Source organism: Dreissena polymorpha, chromosome 9, assembly GCF_020536995.1.
Source record: "Dreissena polymorpha isolate Duluth1 chromosome 9, UMN_Dpol_1.0, whole genome shotgun sequence".
NCBI classification, from domain to species: domain Eukaryota; kingdom Metazoa; phylum Mollusca; class Bivalvia; order Myida; family Dreissenidae; genus Dreissena; species Dreissena polymorpha.
This window is the reverse complement of record NC_068363.1, coordinates 64,259,752-64,281,852: the sequence shown is the minus strand read 5'-3', so window position 1 is coordinate 64,281,852 and position 22,101 is coordinate 64,259,752. Positions and strand designations below refer to the sequence as shown.

The window sequence follows — 22,101 nt, the reverse complement described above, 5'->3', positions numbered from 1 at the left end:
TCACTGCTGCTATTTCACCGCAGAAATGTTATATTGTATCATAAGTTATACAAAGAATTACATTTCGATGCATTTTGTATCGATTGGTTTTATTGTAGCAAGATCACTTGTCATAAAGTAAAAAAACATTATTTTTGTTTGATAAAACTAGACAAACCGTCAAGACAAGTTTGAGGATAATAGTGAAGAATTAAAGCCGGAGCATTATTTCATTTTTTTTATGTTTTTATAACAATTTATAATGCTTAAAATATATATAAATTATTGTAGATATGACCAATTTGCTTTTGTAAAGATTTTATTTAAACTTTCATTATAAATTGCGATTGCTTTTTTACTTCATACGCCGAAGCAAATAAATTGAATTTTAGTAGGCGAGCAAAATATAATTGACTCATCTCAAAACACAGTTTGTACAGCATTTATTATTTAAAGTTAAACAGAATTTATAATACAAACATATCACATAAATGCAATTACTCGTTGGATTATTTGGCAGAAACACTACTTGACTATACAAAGACAAGATCTAAATAGAGTTCGTAGAAAATATTACAGGGTACAACGAAACACGTTTATATCAGAGGATTTTATCATATGGTTTAGAGACTCAAGTCGTCAAAAGAGATAAACTGAAACAATTTTTTCATTGAAAATTTCTTTGAGTCTTTTTCTATATACTAGATATTGAAATATAATAGAAGTATCCATTTGCTTAAAATCTTCTCTTGGCGAGGGAAACACTTTAATAAAGCAATAAACCTGGTAATTTTCATAAAGGTTTAATAACAAATAACAATTGATGTATCATCATGAACTGCGCTCCAAAACTAGCGGTTTATTTGCGGTCGGTAAATACTGATTTTTATTTTAGTTTTGTCTTTCATAAAGAAAAAAACATTTGTGTAAGAAAGAATAAGCACTAGCAATGAATTGAATAATATTTATGACAAAAACGCCAACACAGATTAAATAATTGTTGAAGTTAAAAGAATAATCACTACCAAAGAACACAGGATCAAACATGTTTTACACGACAAATTAACAATAACAGTCATTCGTTCAAACGCCCAATACTATACACATATATAAATACATGGCACACTGTTTGTGTATTGAATTTAATTTTGAATCAATTGTCCATTCTCAATTAACAAACTAAGATACCATTTTAAACATTATTTAAGCATATTTAAAACAAGAGGCTTATCAAGTATACGGACAATGGCAATTAAATAAAGATGTCTCTGCGCAAGCAACATTAGATACTTATAACGTTTCGTTGACCCCATTGTTAAATTTTGCAAAACCTGCTTAGGACACACGTAATGATACTGAATGAAAACAAACACAAGTAAAAACATATGACGAATCCTAATTGAAACAACGAGTTAATCTCAGTGTCCCACCTATTTACAATCTCTGATAAACGTTGTGTATGATGGCTTGGGAATTGCCTCATTCTGTATCTCAAGGTAGTCTTTTTTATATAGCCAGCAAACGTGTGTAGTCTCATTAAGAATAACAAAATAGCAAACAAAATCGATATACTTTGCACACAAAATCTGACATTCTATAGCCGGTTCAGATGTTACAGCCGTAAATGTATCATCGGGACTATTGTAGCTCGCCATGCCTTTTATCGTCTGGAACGTAACGCCTAGACCTTGTTGACATGCTAAATAAACAGTATGCAGTGCATATATTAGTGTGTGAATCTTGGCTTTTATGTTCGAATATACCACTTTTGTCTTAATTAATTTTATAAATCATATCTTTACACATTAGCATTTGCTAGCAAGGGAAAAGGACATTATTTTGTTTAAAAGAAGTGGCTACGATTTTAAAGATATGTATCTTACTATACTCACTTGCAACACACATATTGTCCCCCGCAGAGTATTTGTATCCTTTCACACATTTGCACCGGCCGTCTCTACATTCGCTATTTTGTACTGGACAGCCTGTGATGAAGCATAGCGTATTTTCAATGGTCGAGGTCGTTGATTTACAATCGCGTTGAAGGATGATACTGCCTGGTTCATTCGTCAGACTACTCTCGGGTAGATTCGACAATGAATATTCAGACATGTAACATGTGTTTTCTACGTTCGTATATAATGCATTCTTGCATTCGAAAGTCGTTGCCTCGGTACATGATTGTTTACAATGTTCGTCGCTTATCGAACTGAACTGTTGTCGTATCACGTAATTTGTGATTCCCATGTCAAAGTAACGAGTGTAGATATCGGAGTAGAGGTGGCATTCTGATAAAAATAAACACAAAGAATACATGTGTTATTCATACAATATCATGTTGTATTGGGTAAACAACAAAGATATTTGAATTACGGTTTATGTGTCCTCTATTACGTTATCTTTTTATATTAGACGAATAAAATACCTATGTTTGTGCTTGCGAATGCCATAATATATGTAAATAAACAGTTAGCTCTAAAGTTCTAAACTGCCCGGTATATTTCGGTTTCTGCCCTTGGCTACCATAGTTCAATTTCCTATCCAGGCGCCTGTTTAGTGTTTGAGGGTGCCACATTTTTCATTCCCCAGCACAATACCACACCCCAATTGAATAGTTTATTTGAAAAGGCAAAGTGTCATAGAAAACATGTAGTATCCTTTATCATAGAACACATGTATTATCTTTTAATTTGATGCGATCAACTTAAAACACATATAAAACAAAATCATCCATAACTAAAATATATGATACTACTAAACAACGTTCGTTTCTTTTGCCCATAAATGAAAACCATTTGAACTAAAACTGACTATAAAATACAAAACAAAACATAACTGTAACCGCAAACATACCTGGAACGCATCGTCTCTTTGCGGGATCATAACTGAAGAATGGTAAACACTTGCAAACCCCGTGAAAGCAGTTGGAATAAGGCACCCAACAATCTGAATCATAGGAACACAGAGGCCACATTTCTGGACTTGAACATTCTCTCTCCAGCAAAACAAGTCCTGACTGTGTAGCGTAGTTCGATGACACAATTGAAGGTGCTTGCAGAACTGAGTGTAGGAGACATCTACTAGCTACTATATCAAATACGGCGAGTTTACAGATGAACGAGGCTAGCACACAAGCCGACATGCATTCATCTACTGAACTTAATGCTATGTCATTGTCAGGAGCTGGTGCGTAGTTATAGTCGTTAATTTGTACGAATAATTGACCATACGAAGGGCAATCTGAAATGTTAACACAACATTATTACTAATATTTTGTTTTTAAAATTATGTACTGTTTTAAAAAGTATATTGATAAACCATATAATCTTAAGTCAATTCGTCAAGATATAGTTTTCATTAATATCAGATTTACAGCAGAAAGCAAAGCGTCCATGACAAACATAAATTGCTGCTGGAATTAAAGTTTAACTTATTACTGTTATCAGCACATACTAAAATGAACATTATCACACATGCAAATGTTTTATTTCGTCTCCTAGTATCAAAGTATTTGTACCTGTGATTAAAACACATTTCTTTGCATTGTGATCTGCCACGTATGCATTGATGCACATGCACTCCATATTTCTGCATTGGGAAGAGGGATCCAGGCAATCAAGATCAGATGAGCAATTTTCTCCAATATAAGCCTGTGACGGTGTTGATGGCTCACAGACAGTAGAGTCTAGAGTTGATGTGGTGAACGGAAGCTTAAAATCAACACATCCACTTTTATAGATCAATAGGAAATATTAAATCCATATAAATAATATAAAGGATAGAGCAGCGCTAGAAATGGAATTAACTACAGCACATATTGCTATGAAATTGTTTTAGTTATTACCTCTGAAATTTGGCCGAATTTCAAACCATCTTGGCAGCCTGTTTGAACTACAGTCATTTTCGCTGAATTAAGGCGACATTGATTGGACGACATATTGTACATGAAGGACATACACATGTCTGACATTTCGCATTGTTTTGCACAATCAATCGCACTCTTTGAAATAACAACTTCTATTTCAAAGCCACATTGGATTGGGCATGCGTTTGGAGCAATTTTAAACTGTAGTGCCGCCGTCAGTTGAACGTTCGAAATAAGCAGCAGGACCACTGGAATAGATGTTAATTACAAACTGCTTATGATCTCTTATTGCGATTGTTACAGATGATAGATTTTATCATTGAGAAATGAACAGTGGTAAAACGAACGGTAAAACGCCTTTGCAAAAAAACGTCGCAAATGTAGAAAAGTTTTAAACCACAGAGCCAAATAACATGTTTGTCTTTAAGTCGAGCGTATGATGTCAATATGATTACATCAAAATTAATAAATGCTATTCATTTTGTATACTCTTGCAGAATGTCAATCGAACATAGGCATTATACTATATAGTGAATAAATTTACAAGACCAGGCTTGTGTGGCATTTTGTTTTAATAAAATGTATTGATACAATTCATATTTCGAATCGAAATAAGATAATAATAAGGTAATATTCATGTAATATATTTTATCAGTTTAAGGTTTGTTAATGCTTGCTCAAAAATTTAAGTTAATTAACTATAAGTATGTGCAAAATATTATAAAACAAACGTAACAAATTACATATATAATTATATATTTGATACAAAAGCTTACCTCGAAACAATGTTTTGAAGCACATGATTGAAAAATATAAGATTATTAGGCTTTGCAAGAATGAACACTCCTTCTCACGGCAGCGCAATAAAAGCAAATGAACGTTGCGACAGTATTAACATAATTGTATTTATTAGCACTTGGACGTGGGCTGTATAGCAGTGTTTATTCTATTAATATGAAACATAATGTCAATGTCTTTCATAACCGTACTTTAGTGGGAATTAGGTTAAAGCCGGAATAAGGCGAACGAAATTCTTTACGTAAACTAAACTTAGGATAATTTAGTATAACCTATTGCAAAATCAAATATTTGTCGTAGAATCAACCTTTTGAGGTTATCTTTTGAAAAAAGGTTTTCAAATATATCATATTTGCAATAATTAAACAAAATTTTGTAAAAGTAAACATTCTCTTCTACGAATACGTATTTGGCGACGTTGGTGTAAATAGTGAACGATGAACGCTTCTCGTGCTAAATACAACTTGATTAATTATTAACAATAAACAAATATGGTAAAAATTAATTGGACTATACCCATAGGCACCATTTTAAAGTTAAGCAATGCACTTTTATTTTATTTGTATTTGTAAGAGTGTTTGGGATACAGTACACAATAGTATTGTTGAATGTTTGACAACTTTTGAACGGCAGATCAAAGTAATAATTAAATAAATAGCTCCTTTTAAATATTTGACTTATTGAACTGAGTACAATGGTATTGTGTTTATACATGACTAATTATATAAATTGGTACTTTTCTTGAGAACACATAAATGATAAATAAGCACTTTAACTTATTTTAACATCTTAAAGGTAAATATGGTAACTTGATATTTGTATATATATATATATATATATATATATATATATATATATATATATTACTTTTTTAACACAAAATATACATGCAGTAAACAGGAACATATTAATTTTTAACACGTGATTGCATTGTTTTATAGATGAAAAACAAAATAAATTGGTTTGGGTAAAGGCTAAAAAGACATTAGGCAGGGTAGGTAGGTATTTTTTGTATTCTTATTTTTGGTCTTTGCGTTGGCTCACATGCTTTCGAAATGGCTATAATGCTTTAATATATTTTTTAAACATACATTTTTTTGTTTCAGAAAATGCCCATAATTCCATGATACTAACCTCTAAGACACGTCTTCATTCAGTTATTGAACCATCCATCCACCTAACAAATGGCAGCTCAAACAGAGCGTATATCAGATCATGTCTATACATATAAATAAATAGAGCTTCTGGAAAATGACAGTTCAATTCAATTTATTCGACACGTAATGCGCTTTAAACAAATTATCGTTGCATTAATAACGCACAACTGTACATGTTTCGTTCGATTCTCAAATGAGCATAATTCAATTTATAATCCGAAACACGTTTCCGAATTTTAATGCTAACGCGACATTAACAAATTCTAGCGTCAAATAAACAGTGCTTTATCCGTTGTGTCAATAAAAAGCACTCGAAAATTATGCAGACATGCAGAGCGTCGCATGGAAAGTGTGGGTGTGTTTAGTGTTGTATAAAAACATGAAGATCACGTCAGGCAATTTACGCATGTTCAGTGGAATAAAAACCCGCCCGATTGAACGTTATTGCACCACATCTTTAAATAGTAACAAAAGTCAAAAGGTATTTGATACTTAGGGAAAATGGCGAAAGTTTGTGTTTCTTGAAATTCTTGAGCACCTTAATCGTAAATATTTACAAGGTTTTGCTTTAAAACTGGAATATACGGGATTATCGGGTAATGGGTAGCGACGGGAAAAGTAGTAAGTATGCAGTAATGGATAGAAAGTATGGTTGATACGGATGTATTAAGGAATCGATCGAGACGGGATAATGCGTTTTTATGCGGGAAAGGGAAAAAACAAATTTAAATGTCGTTATCAATGACTTTATTGCTGTTTTTCCTTAAAGAGTCATAACGCACCATATGATGATCCGAGATCCGGAGCGCTCTATACTTTCAAATTGGCATTTTCCACTGCCCATTCATAATTAGGAGTATTAGCAACAGATCACGGTTATGCGAAGGCAGGTTCTTTTCAAGCCGCTATTGAAGGATGGTTGTACGGGGAAATAACAAACAGAAAACGCAGTCTGTCGAAAATGCTGTGCACAATGTGTAATTATTATAAATCGTGTTATAATGCACAATTATTAACCAGTTACTCATTAGTCAACGGTAATAGTCGAAGGGGTGTTCTTTGAGTTCCGTCATTTTCGGAAATTGGCATTTCATTCCGTTAATAATAATCTAAAATGTACTTTATTTGTTATAAGATTATGTATGCAAGTTAATCAAATTGTTTTCCAGCCATTCAGAAAATTGTCGAAAAAGGTAATTGGACTGGGATTTCAACCCATTATAAGTAGGCACCATCATAACGTTATGATAATTATTACGGTTATAGCTTTAACAGACATTAATAGCGATGACAAAAGTTACAAAACAATCATTTAGTATCAAACATCTATAAATAAATATCGACTTTATACGGATTAGAGTGACAGGTTAATAATTGTGCATTATACAGAAAACTAATATATACGTGTAATAAAAATTCCAATTCCATTTTGCGGGGATGTATGCGGGAAAATCGCGATATGATGTCGGGCACGTTGGGCTGGAATCCTTGTGGGTGTTTAAAAGCGCAAATGAAGACAGACGACTATTTGTCATAGACGCACGCTGGTAGTGGTGCAGTAGCCTCAGTGTAATAGAAGCCCGTTCGCACTCTGCACTTGTGATCGGTGCAATCCGCAACAAGGTATGGATGTTAGGAAACAAACACCGATCAAAAGCATGTAAAGCAATTGCACAAGAAGAGGATGGATTAGATTCCGGAGAGCAGAGCTGCTTCCATTGAGTATAATCTTCCCCTCTAGCAGGCCATGTGAGGGTAAGTCATCCTCATATGCCTCCCCTAGGTCTATGATGGCCTTATGATTTGCCGACTCAAAAACGGACGGGACCCAGACTAGTAATTTAGAAGTGGTAACTGCCAGTGGAGAAAACTGAAAGGAAAGTTCCGCTTTGATGTGATCAATGAAGGGAGTAGCACTATTGATTCTGAAGTATGCTTCAACCTGGTGTACGCATCCTTCCTCACATGTACAAGTGGCTCCGTCTCCCTCAGTACGATGGGCTTGTCGCGCTGCTATCCTGGGCATATTGGGCTTGACACCAACCTTACAAAACGGACGTAAAGCGTTAAAAAAGCGATTCTCCTGCGCGATGTTCATAGATATTGTGTCATAAATAATGTCAAATTAGATACTAAGTAATTACTCTACTAGCTATCTTTGATGCTTGGTTGAACCACATGAAATCGCTCCCCGATGTCCTCTCTGAGTGTTCTGTATGCAGCTTTTGCATGCTCAATCTGCAACAGAATTAAATGCAAAAAATAGTTTTAAATAATCTACTTATAGTATGTATCATTCAATACTCAAACATTAAAACAATTATTCAAAAAGTTATAACATACACGTACGCCAGTAATGAAACGTTTTTCATTGCCATCGCCGATCTCTTAAACAATTAAATTTTGTGAAAATTGAGAGGTATGTCATTCTGATAGTGTATTAACACTGGGGGCTGACGAGGTCAAAGCGTAGTCCGTTTCGCTACGACGTCGGGTATATGTTTTACTACGAAAACATTGTTTAACTACACATGACATCGAGAACGGATTACTAGTAATCGAACATTGTGTTTAAAACATGTAAGATTATGCTTTTCTAATAACAAAACTCTGAATTTAAGCACAATGACATTTCAAAGGTTACATCAAATTATAATCCATGATGTGTCTGGTTTATGAGGTAAATCATGAAATATACCGCTGATTTATCAAACCGAAGTCAAGCTTCACTTTAAAAATGCAATTAAGGTTTACAACTGCGTTTAATTGACACAATTTTACAATTTCCATATTGATCTAGGTATCATTAAGCCACTGGTGTGTTTAGAAATGTGTAGGGTGACTCAGTTATCTGAAATAAAGGCTAAATATTATTATTAAGCATGATAATGTCTCTGACAGTATACGTATATTCCTCGCTACGACAACGCTTTAGCGTGTATGCGTTTCTCACAAAAGACGTATTAGTTATCTCTCGAAGGCAAAATAAAGAAGAAAAAAATTAATACAGAGTCATGGAGTCGCTGGATGTTTCCTTTGAGGAAGAGGTTGTAACAACGGAACAACATGATCCGAAGCGCACAGTCGACATGGTAATGTACATTATTATGATATAATTAAATTCACGACTAGGCCAAAGGAAACGCTTAAAATCGAAAATCCATATATAAGATGACAGTTGAGAGTCAAGAACCTAATGTCGTCGGTCTCAATAAAAATGACGCATCTTCACCTCGTGACAATTCCTTATACGTTCATTTTGATAGAGACCGACGATAGGTTTTCAGCATACGGTACTCTTTATCAAATAACATTCGATTCTCGTTATCCATAACTCGCTTATCTCGAAACTTTGCTTATGTCAAAGTAAATCCCATGTCCCAACTTCGATCATTATTTATCTCTTTATCTCATACGGATTTTGATTTTTACATTGTATATATAAAAGCGATTTTCTTGAAAATCGGTTATCGTCAACTAATTTTGAGATGAATTTCATGTTCGTATACATGATTTTACCTGTAAAATCCACACCTGTAACAGCCGTAAGGTGTAGAAAGTAGGACCCCAATGGCAAAAATCCACAATTGCATAACCAATATATTGTTGTAAAGGTGCGGCAGTGGGTTTTTGTCACAGGTTATTGTTTACTGCGTACATAACGGCCGGTAAATTTACCTCGTGTTACAATGCGGTTAAGGCCTAGTCTCACTATGATGCCGGCGGAGCCCCAGTGCTTGATAAGGCATCTACCGGGATGAACCGGGGCGCTACCGAGATAAACCGGTGCTCCATCGGGTTGAACCGTGGACGACCGGGGACAACCGGGGCTCCACCGGGAAAGTGTTAAAATGTTTAATACCTCCGGGATGAACCGGGAGTCACCGAGTAGGACCGGCAACGACCGGTGTGGCACCGGGAATAACCGGGACTGTACCGGGAATAACCGGGATGGCACCTTAGCTCCACCCGGTGCAGTCCCGGTTGTTTCCAGTACCAAGCCGTTCATTGCCGATCCTTCCCGGTAACTCCTGGTTCACCCCGGAGGTATTAAACATTTGAATACTTTCCCGGTGGAGCCCAGGTTTTCCCCGGTTAAACCGGGGCTATGCCGCAGCTCTGCCGGGGTCTGATGCCGGTATAGCCCCGTTGAGTGTCGGCCTAGTGACGGTATACCGGGGTTCTTCCGGGACTCTGCCGGCTTTCACCGGGTTCAACCTTTTCATTTGGATGTTCATGCGCACAGTGAAGCACGGCATCTTTTGCACTGGGAAATGGCAGTCTGCAGTAACAGCAAACTGCATGTGATATGTCCTGAAATGGATACAGAAACTTCGTTGAGCAACCTATACATTATATTTGTACTTCGTAGCGCAACCAATACATACTCTGTGCGAAACCTATACATAAAGCGACTTGTAATTTCCTTCGAAACAAAACATTTGAATAATTAGAATACATGTTCGTAACTTGTTTTGTGCTTAAAATGTGTAATGTACACTGAATCAAAGTAGCATGTAGTTTTATTTAATTTACGTTACCATAATTGGCTATTTAACAGAATAACCACCTTATGCATTGCTTCAAATCAAAATATTACGATTTTAGCTCAAAATAAACATAAAGGTTGCAACTACGCGCATTTGTTATAAGTTTGTAAATGAAAATAAGTATCTACCATTACTGGATGTTCCGTTCTCTAATCCATAAACACCAGAAAAGATGAAAATCGCCTGATTAAATAGTGTATTTACACAATGTTTTCGTAGTAAAACATATACCCGACGTCGTAGCGAAACGGACTACGCTTTGACCTTGTCAGCCCCCAGTGATTAAGTTCAATTTATTCATGGCAGATAAACCACAAACACATACACATACACAATCATACATCATTCAAAAATATATCAAATAATAAACACCAAGTCAAATGCATGTTTCGTGCCCATCCTTGGATAGCCCATTAACCTACAAGCTTGTCCCATATGATGAAATTTAAAAAAAAAATACATATGATATATATGCGGGATAATACAACATCAGGATATAAGTCGCATGTGTGATGCCTGTATAAATGCCTCGCTTTTATCAAACCGTGATTCCATAATTAGGAGAAATCTAACTTACTTTAGCTAATGCTTAAATAGTATGTCACCGTGTAAATACCTTTGAGTATGCCCGGTATACGTCTAGTGCCTTATGTTGTAGTTGTGCACTTATCCCCGACAATATTGTTAACCCTTGGAAAATCACCATGAAAGCCATTATGAAGCTGAAGCTTGTGATGGCATGTAAGAAGGACGAAGCATCAGACCGAGAGGTTTGGTCCCACTTATCTTTATATTCTTGTAGGTTATAATTACTTCGGTTCACACCATGGGCGATGCATTTTAATGACTCAACGTGTCTCTTCGCCCAGCGTGTTTTAAACAGGTGCAAAGTAGCTTTTCGTCTCGTTGGCGATTGAACTCATAATTTCGTGTACAAGGCCTTCCGTTTTGGGACTATTTTTGTAGAATATGCATAATGATTTTATCTTGTCCAATGTATGGCTAATATCAGTTTGTGTGCATGAGTGTACAGTCACGAGTTTCAGGGCATAGCTATTGCAGTGTGTATATGGTGCATTTGTTGCAAATTCTTAGACACCTTTTTAAACCCCAAATCGATGACTAGACATATAGTCTGCTCCATTATAACATTGAGCCAGCATATTTTCTATCGGCATGTTTTTAAGCTGTTATGTTTGTAATAACGCCCAGTGGTGCCTTTAACCTCAACGAATACAATAAAGTCTTCCCTGATCACGTCGTCTTCACCCACGTATCTTATTCAAACGGGCATTATTTCTTTGTTGTATGAAGTCACCTCATCGGCGAGAACAGTATAATAAATAGCTCTTTGGATATCGCGCACTAACTTTTCTGTGGCCACATTTCCGATTTTATCAATGAAATCATTTTGAATGGTAGGAGACATGTATGTCGCATTCTGCCTCATGGGTTCATCATGGTGCCTTTTTAATGTTCTATTTTCATTGGCCCTATCTATCAAGCACGTAAAAAGTTTCCCGGGTTGATTCTAAAGTCTTCCCGTGTTTCAGCATTGGCACGAAGAGCTATACCCTGAAGCGCACAAATAATATTGCCATTATGATATACCCTATAATAACTTTTTTTTTTCAACTCGTTTTTGTAATTCTGTAATCACTACTCCGCGTTCCATCCGTGTTCAACATGGTATACAAAAACAACTCCAGTGACGAAACAAATACAAATAAACACATACTACATGGTGTCGCCAGAATGTGTGTGGGTGGACACGCTTCTCGCGTTGACTTTGAATTTACTTTGGATTCGAACGCAGTACTTGCTGTGGCATAAACTTCAGGAGCCGTAGTTTCTGCCGACGAGTTACCCAGGCTCGAGTATTAAGTTACTGGTCATATCAAAACTGATGTCAAATACTGATATAAATATCATCATTTAACGTTTAATTTATTAATTAATATAACATTAATTGTTAGTTAACTATTTAAGCTAAATCACGAGGTATATGACGTCACTGTACGCGCATTTGTTATATGTCTATTCAAAGTCATTAATTTCCCCTTTCTCAGAGTATGGCTCATAAATGAAGAGGTCTCTAAAGGATCTGTTTCCTGGAGCATTAATATCGTGATGCTATTGTTAAGCGCTCTGAATACAACCACATGACTTTATCTCATTTGGCTAATAAAATTGAACTTTTGGACTAATCTACAATGTAAACATTCTGCACACGTGCTGCTCATCGTTCATTGTCTAACGTGTTCATTGGAATCTAAGAATAAAATATGTTTAATCAAAATGCCACAACAATCACACTCACTTCACAAATGTGGGAAATTAAATTTTGAAAAAAGTAGTTTATACACATCCCTCAATATGTTGTTTCTATTTTCGATAAACATGTGGGTCGTGCTCTGTGAAAAAGGTTTAATGCATTTGCGTGAAGCAGTCCGCACAGGCTTATCAGGGACGACACTTCCCGCTTACATAATATTTTTCGTTTGACGAATGTCTCTTCTTAGCAAAGTTCTAGTTAAGGCGAAAAAGTGTCGCCACTGATAAGCCTCTGCAGACTCATCTTGGACGATACTTGACGCACATGCATTAGACACCCTTTTCACAGAGCGTGGCTCATATGCAAACATGGTGAAGACCTGCAGTTGCATTCATTTTTGCAAAATAAATACGAACGACTCAACCGTGTGTTAGCAATCGTTATTCCATTATTTATTATTTTTGAAGCCAGTGATAAAAAAGTTGTTGTTTTTTTCTGACATTCTGTCATTCTGAAGCAAGTTCAATACTCAAAGGTAACTCTTAACTTATACAAATCCACCTATCATGCACAGATTCATAGTTTTGTTTGTTTCAAATGTGACATTCAACTATTAAGTATTAAGTATGCTGCAAGAGGCCATTTGAATGTTAGTTTAGTTCTCACGTTGGTAGTTAAGCTTTTTATTCAAATAATAAGCAAGTGCGTGTCAAATAAAATCAATATTTGAATTGGACGAATCGTTCAACTGAAAATTACATCCTTTGTAAAAGTATATTCAATAAATATAGCTTTATTAGACCTTTTGATCGAATTTAGTATAAACTGAGTATATTTGTATCGTGTAAATCTACATAACAATCGTCACCAGTATCGGGTGTAAATTTTTTTAAGATTTAACAGAACACATCGTTATTACTCTGCAGAGTTTTAATTGATACAGATTGGGATATTTTAACCGCGGAACGCAATAAGCTAAAACAAAAGCTATTAATAGAAACATACCTAGTCACGGTCTGCGGATTTAAACTGCGTAGTTTCAAAACTTCCGTATTGAGATGTTGCTGCAAATCACTTGACTGTATGTCGATCGACCGATCAACTCGTTTGAAAAAAAATGTGGACTGGTCGGATTGTTATGACTATTTTTACTATTTATGAAGTCGGTGTTTCGGGTAAGTACTTTTTTCGTGCAAATTATTTATTGATTAAAACATCGCTGTAAAGTTTTGGTTGGTATCGCTTCAAATACTTTAAAAAAAGGCCCGTAAGAATTTCACTACAGAATAAAACAAATGTACGTGAAGTAACAAATACATAATTTATGTTTATGTCGTTAGTTTATCTTGTTTTAATGATTGTATTAGGATATGTCAGTAATTTCTGATTTGAACTTATATTTAAAAAATGAATGGTCATAATGACTTAAAGAAAAGTGGCGAACAAAGCTTTGTTAATTGACTTATATTGGAATGATAAACGTTTGAAAAGGCGTGTGATTAATTTTCTAAGCCTGGATTATTACATTTATTTATTAAAAATGTATCAAGAATTAGTAACAGCATGCAAAAAACTAAATATATTAAATAATTGAAGCTAAGCTAGTGGGCATGGTAAGATAATATTCTTCACTTTCCACGTCCTTTTTTATTTTTGATCATGCCTATATTTAGAAAAACAACAGAATTAATCATACAATAAAAAACCCGATTCATTTAATCACTTGTTCGTTTTGAAACGTAGTTAACTTGTTCACGTTCTCTAATAATTTTTGCGTGGCTTATAATTATTATACGTCATTGGTCAATTTGTTCGAACCGGCTTGCCAATTTCGTAAAGGGGCATTAAAACTCAATGAAAATTCGAAATTGCATTAATCAGTATAGAGTTAGCAAGCATCCTTATTTTGAATTAAATTTGGCATCGTGATAGTAATGTCTATATAGTGTCAAAAGAAGGCAATATATAGAGAATATTTGTTGGATTCGGTGGATTATCGATTTTAATTCACGAGTGATCATAGAAAATAATATTTTCACGAGTGGCACAGCCACGAGTGAAAATATAAGTTTTTTATGATCACGAGTGAATTAAAATCGATATTCCACCGAATCCAACAAATTTTCTTTTTATTTTATGCCTTTTTTAACAGTTTATATACATTGTTAAAGAGTTTAACTAAAGAATTTCGCTGGGACAATGACGTCATTTTGTCAAAGAAATGACGTCATTTCACAGTAAACAGTGAAAATTATCGATAATTTTCACTGATAATTTTCATTGTTTGAACAGTGAAATTATCAGTTTTAAATCACTGATATTTCCTTATAAACCACCGGAAAGCATAAAATAAAAAGCATTCATAGGCCATATTTGAAAAAATAAATGCTATTAGCACACGGGAATGTTTTTTTTTAAATGTTTTCGCTAATGCGTTATGAAAATATAACTTGCAAGCATTGACGAATATTTATTCAAACTTTATGGATTTAATACATGATTCCGCATTATGGAGCGTATCATTTAACAATATACGTTAATTCTATTTACTACCATGGTGTTAAATCTTAAAATGATATGGTTAATTGTACTTAAAAGTAATTACGCTTCGTCTAGATGTACACGATTAACTTCAGTTTTGTATAAACACTTCCTGATTAGATTCGGTTATCACTGGTATTTGCTACAATTATTAAACGCGTTATATCCAGTTGCTTATGTTTTGTTTATTTTATTGTTTAACGTGTTTAACTCTGAATAATTTAATAATTGCCATCGGTAAGTCGATGGTAAATAAAATATTAATGTCGCATGATGGCATTCTTTCATTATGGGAATAAGAACAACAGCCAATTTCTAATGTTCAAACAATGTTCGCGACAGCTCTTTTTTATTTGGATATTATTAACATCTGAAATCATGAACGCAGTAAGATGCGCTTCACTCCGCACTGAATTAAAAATGTTTAAACATAATCAGTTCGTGACAGTTTCACCTGTTCGTGTAAATTATTGAAAATAATGGACAGTCTTGATGTTACGATAGTCATTTAGAACGATTCAACAGTTTGGCCAAGAATTTCTAATTAAAAACAAAGAACTTAATTATGAACAGATTTGTGATTCGTGGTCAAGCCGCAAAGTCACATATCTACGAATCATTTAAAATACAAACGAAAGCTTTAAGATTAATTAACGAAGCAAAAGACGAATGTGTAACGAATAACGCCAATCAAACTTTTGTTGAAAACACTAAATATTATTTTATTGTAATTTATTGAGCAGTCCATTTTAAAATCGCGACAAATAGAACGCGTTTGTATCATTTCCTCGTTTTTCAATAAATTTTAACAGTTTATGTAATATATATTATATCTAGAATTAGAAGGTTGTAGAAACGGCGCAAGAGGCCGTCTGCCCCCTTTTATTTTGCCAAGGTCCTAAATATGTGTGAATTTGCCAGTGTTATGTTTGTGAACGGTAAAATAATAGACAAACTTGCCATCCCAGTTTAGTTTTTTAATCGCGCGTATATATAAGCAAACAGAAAAATACTTTGAAGAATCCGTTGTTGTTGTTGTTTAATTTAATTCAATCTTGCTTCAATTTGTATATTTTTTAATTGCTTATCACATTAAGTGTGACAATGTTTTCACACGTAATAATAATAAAACTCAATATTTCCGGAAGACGACATGTGACCCCGATCTTATAAGCTAACATTGGTGTTGACGCATGTTTGCAAATTTGGGAAAAATTGAAGAAAGTTATGTCTTACAAATATATTTAAACAACATTCTTAGTCACTTGTTTGCACATAAAAACGCGATGCATTTTTAACGCATAATAATTAGTTTTCTGGCACCGTGTCAGCTTAATACCAAAGAGGAAGATATAAAGCGCTATTCACAAATCGTTGATCGAGTCACAGTACTTTGCTTATCGATCGCGGTGTTTTAAAACTTTCCGTATTAAGTGGGCATTTTGCAAAAACTATTGTCCACTTTCCACGGCCTTTTAATTTTGTTTATGCCTATATTTATTAAACCCAGAATTGATAATGCAAAACATAAAACCATTTTTATTAAATCACTTGTTTGTATTGAACGTAGTTTACTTGTTCATGGTATCCAATAATTTTTTTCATGGCGTATATTTAGGATCTGGCACGAGTTGTCATATCAAACCAAATTTTTTAAACGAGTTCAGGAATTTTGTTAGTAAGCGAGCCTTTGGCGAGCATTCTTACGAATTTCCTGGACGAGTTTAATAAAATATGGTATGAAATGACAACGAGTGTCAGGTCTTTTTGATCACATGCTTTTAAATGAGCAAATTAAATAAATATCAACGCAAACACAACGATAAATCCCGAATGTTGTTTACATTTCGTGACGTCATTTTACGTTGCAACGTCATTTCAGCAAAATAACTAAATGCGATTGGTCAATCGAACGAAAATAAGCCAATTTAAACGCTTAAAAAGTATATTTCATGTGCATTCGTAATGGTTATATTACATGGGAAACATGGTATGACATGTAATAAATATATTATGCGTCATCGGTCAATTTGTTCTAACTGGCTTGCCAATGTCGTTTTGGCTCATAAAATTTCAATGAATATCTGAAAGTGCATTAATCAGAATAGAGTAAGCAAGCCTCCTTATTTTGGATTAAAAACGGCATCGTGATAGTAATGTCTATATAGTGTCAAAAGAAGGCAATATTACGCATTCATAGGCCATATTTAAAAAAAATGCTATTAGCACAAGGGAATTTTTTTGTTTATGTTTTCGGTAATGCGTTATGGTAATATTACTTGCAAGCCTTGACGAATATTTATTCAAACTTTAGGAATATAATACATTATCCTGCATTTTATAGCGTATTATTTTACATTATACGTTACTTCAGTTTTGTATAAACACTTCCTGATTAGATTCGGTTATCACTGGTATTTGCTACAATTAACGGGTAATATCCAGTAACGTATGTTCTGTTTATTGTATTGTTTCATGTGTTAAACACTAGATAATTAAATACTTGTAATCGGTAGGTCGATGGTAAATTAAATATTAATATCGCATTATGACACTCTATCATTATGGGAAGAACAACAGCAGCCAATGACTAATGTTCGAACAATCTTCGAATAGCTCTTCTTTATCTGAATATAATTAATATATGGAATAATGAACTAGTACGATGCACTTTACCCCGCTAATACGGCAGATAATCTGAATTAACAATGTTAAACCATAATCAGTTCGTGACAGTTTTACCTGTTTGTGAAAGTTATTGAAAATAATGGGCAGTCTTGATTTTAAGACAATGAGAACAGTTTAATAATTTCTAATTTAAACGAAGAAGTTAATTATAAAAATGTGTGTAGTGATTATTCTTCGTTAATTAATCTGAGATTCGTTTGTATTTTAAATGATTCGGAGATATGTGAAATTGCGGCTTGACCACGCATCGACGACGATTTGTCGCAAATAACGCCAATCATACTTTTGTTGAAAACACATAATATTGTTTTATTTTTGGAAGAAGTCCATTTAAAAAATCGCAACATATAATCATGTATCAATTTATCGTTTTTCAATAGAATTTTACAGTTTATGTAATATATATTATATCAAAATTTAAAGGGTTGTGGAAACGGCGTAAGCGGCCGCCCGTCCCTTTTTATTTTTTCAAAGGTCCGACAAATGTTTGATTTTGTTTTTTGTAAAGTACATTTTGCAGTGACTGTTTAATAAGCATATTTTCTGTGGTAAGTCTATTTTCTCGTTGATTTAACATCATCTTGGTATATTAAAATATAACGAAAAGTGAGTGTATGGTTATATTGTAAGTGTTCTGTTTGTGAACGGTCAATAACAATCATCCCAGTTCAATTTTTTAATCGCGCGTATATATTAGTAAACGAAAAGATACTTTGAAGAATCAGTTGTTCTTGTTGTAGTTTTTTAATTTAATTTAATTTTGCTTTAAGTTGTATATTGTTTAATTGCTTGTCATATTAAGCAATATGACAATATTTCCACACGTGATGTTTATAAAACCCAATGGTTTTGGAAGAAGGCATGTGATCCCCATCTTATAAGCTGCATTAGTTTTGACTCATGTTTGCAAATTTGTGAAGAAGTGAAGAAAGTTATGTCTTACAGATATATATTTTAACACTTATATTTATTTACATATATTCTTAGTCACTTGTTTACACATAAAACGCGACGCATTAAAAAAAAAACAATTAGCTGTATGGCACCGTAACAGCTTAAAACAAAACCGGAAGATATAACCTCTATTCACAAATAGTTGATCGAGTCACAATGCTTGCTTATCAATGGCGGTGTTTTAAAACTTCCCATATTGAGACGTTTAGCCATTCATACACGACTGTATATCGATATTACAAACAATTCTTTTATTGACATGTGGACGTTTCGCAATATTGTGACTGTATTTCATTTTTGCAGTCGATTGTTCGGATGAGTCTTTAGTTATTTTTAATGAATGATTCAGCATCGTCCCGTGTTTTTTTATATTAATTACATGAATTAAAATTCTGATTATCAAGACAATTATGGACATAAGAACAACCGAAGAGATTTAAACTGTAAACTCAAGCCAAAAAAAACAATATTTTTAATTGTATGTTGAAGTTCATTTTGTAATTTTATAATTTTATAATTGTTGTATGAGTTATTTGCATATTTGCAGTATTTGAATTTTGATTTAATTTTGATTTAATGTGATACTTTCGAAAACTTTAATCTGATCTTTTAAAACAATTAACTTGTGCAGTCATGTTCCTAGTTGATAAACCTGAATGGATACTAGAATTAATTCAAATATTTACTTTAATAATTATGTGGAAGTTATTCAAAATCCATTGAATTAAACCGAACAACTTACTGATTAAATAATATGTTCGCATTACCCATAAATCAGACATTGAAGCTCACATTTCAAATTATAATATCTTAATGGTGATTATTTATACGTTCAGCAATAAGATAGTGCTCAATGGTGACTATTTATACGTTCAGCAATAAGATAGTGTTTTCATGCGATTCCCAAAATGTATTAGATTAATTACAAGTTTGATATTTTAATAAACGCATATATAACACACTAATTATATATATCGTCTTTATAAATGCAATAATAAAAGACCTGAGAAAAGCATACGCTTGATAGCACGTTTTTAGAACACAATGTAACATGTCCGTCCACGTCGATTATTTGTTCTGGTCATAAAATCATCATTATTTTAGGATAGCAATATGGATATTCCTCATCTGATACTTCGCACTAGTACGCATTATATTAAATACTAATAATAAACTCCGCACCATTTTAAAGCGAGATTATACGATTATACGATTTTTATATGTGTTAAATTGTAATATTTATTGATAAAAAAAAATGGTACAATAACACAAAACAGGCAAGAAAAATTATACATCGAAGACGAATTTCATCAAATGCAGCAAAGACAAATTAGCTCCCCGAGCCGATTGTGACGAAGATATTTCGTACATATTTTCCTACAATAACCAAAGCATTCGTCTTTTATTAGGATCGGTGTTAGTGTTCGTGTGTCGTATGAATAGATATCGTTGCAGGAAATTAAAATGATTCGGATTCACATCGTACATGCATGATATACATGCTGGCGAATTCGACTGTACAGACATTTTCGAATTCAGAATTAAATATCTAGTTTATTTTGCTTTTTTCGTCACATGTTCTTCTTAACTGTTATTTTAATTTCCATAGAAATATATGTATAATAAGTTTTTTACTCATTTTATATAAAGTCATAAATATTTGACAAAATCGTATAATCTCGCTCTCTGACATTAAACTATAAAAATGCTCATCGTGTCATTAAACACTTTTTATTCCTATTGTCGTCAAGTAAACCATATTATGTAATTTAATTGATATGTGTATTGACTCACAACAAGACTGCACAATCCATAGCATCACAAATCACAAACATTATCACGTGTCATGTAACAAATACACAATCCGTGGGTAATTTCGTATTGAATAATTAAAATGCTTTACCACAAAAGACGCGCGTTGTTATTTATGCAGATAAATTTTAACAGTAAAAAAGCAAAATGTAAAAAAGCCACAAGTCCTACATTTGTAAAGATGAAAACCTAACCATACATTTACTCCATTGTGACTATCCGCATTAATAGTCTTTTGCACTTGATTTAAGTTAATAATCAAAACAAGAAAATCGTTATAAGCAAATAAGGTTATGTATCTAGTTTGTTTTGCTATACATGAGCAGTCTCATATGACATGGCATTTCAACTTTCTTATGTGTTAAAACTGTTTAATATATTGTGCATTTTTTAAATATAGTTGCAATATAATGTCACCTTAATAAAAAATAAGAACATGTTAAAACAGGATAGTGTGTTATAAAAAGTAAGCACAAGAAAATAAAAATATGTTGAACAATATTTCAAATTAATACAGCTAAGGAATTGACATTAATGATGTCTAAGTGTTTTGTCGTAAACATCGCTATCATATACGCATAACAAAACGAACATAAACAAATAATAGAATCGTCATGCAGTATATAAAAGTATCATGGGCAGGATTCAAATATTTAAGTTAGTAAATATTATATTCACAGCACACATGACAACGATATGCAATAGCAAATTATTAAAGTTTTACAACACTTTAACGATTGTAAGACTAGTCTTAACGTTAATTCGCATGCGAAGACAACTGCTATATTCATCAGTGTTTTAATGCTATTCGTTTTAAGTTTACATTTGCTTAAATCGTTTAAAGATAACAACCATATACGTAGTAATGTTAATTTATAAGAGGTATTTTGCCCCAGTGATTTAAGTGTTATAAAACTGAAGCGCAGTAAAATAACTGGTGCGTGGTATTTTGTATAAATACATCTACAGGCTTTACACTGACGGGATCTAAAAAAACAGGTCAACCAAATCAGATCAGAACAGAAAAGCATTTCAAACTTCCCTTTTGTACATACACTTTGGAGATAAAAACGGTGTAGTAACATATACAATGTAATATGACCGCATTGTTTTATGTCGAACGACGCGACAAGAAGACGGTTTAACTGTACAACTAACTGCATACAACGAGTGTTGAGCTATTTCTTATTGTCTGCAAACAAAAAAGGACTTCAAACCGTCTTACTGTTTTAGGAAAGAGTTACCGTAATTACTCTTAGTTTTCGGACACTTAAAATAATTGAAAAATTTAGGTACGAAAAATATTCAAAAATTAAGGTGTCGGAAAATTATAGTTATAATGTAATAAATGCAATAAATCAATCTCCACTAATTTTCTTGTGATTTACTCTTCTAGTTCTGCTTAAAAAATAGATGCAACTCCTGCCTGAAATGATATGGAACACAGAAAGAAAAAACAGAAAACATTCTTCGTCCACTGTA

The 22,101-nt window shown here is 33.5% G+C and overlaps 2 protein-coding genes across 2 annotated transcripts in view; one reads left to right on the top strand and one right to left on the bottom strand.

Annotated features, from left to right (window-relative positions):
* Nucleotides 1–713: 713 nt before the first annotated feature.
* Nucleotides 714–4,085, bottom strand: LOC127844039 (uncharacterized). The gene is made up of 5 exons (XM_052373994.1): nt 3,824–4,085; nt 3,497–3,689; nt 2,833–3,219; nt 1,872–2,267; nt 714–1,678 (listed from the first exon to the last, which is right to left on the bottom strand). The coding sequence occupies exons 1-5, from the start codon at nt 3,947–3,949 to the stop codon at nt 1,410–1,412; spliced, it is 1,371 nt and encodes a 456-aa protein (XP_052229954.1). The 5' UTR covers nt 3,950–4,085; the 3' UTR covers nt 714–1,409.
* Nucleotides 4,086–11,053: 6,968 nt separating this feature from the next.
* LOC127846106 (low-density lipoprotein receptor-related protein 4-like) overlaps nt 11,054–22,101 on the top strand; it is a 73,543-nt gene continuing 62,495 nt past the window's right edge. Inside the window, exon 1 of the mRNA XM_052377282.1 lies at nt 11,054–11,090. Coding sequence (XP_052233242.1) covers nt 11,054–11,090 — 37 coding nt within the window. The remainder of the gene's footprint in view (nt 11,091–22,101) is intronic.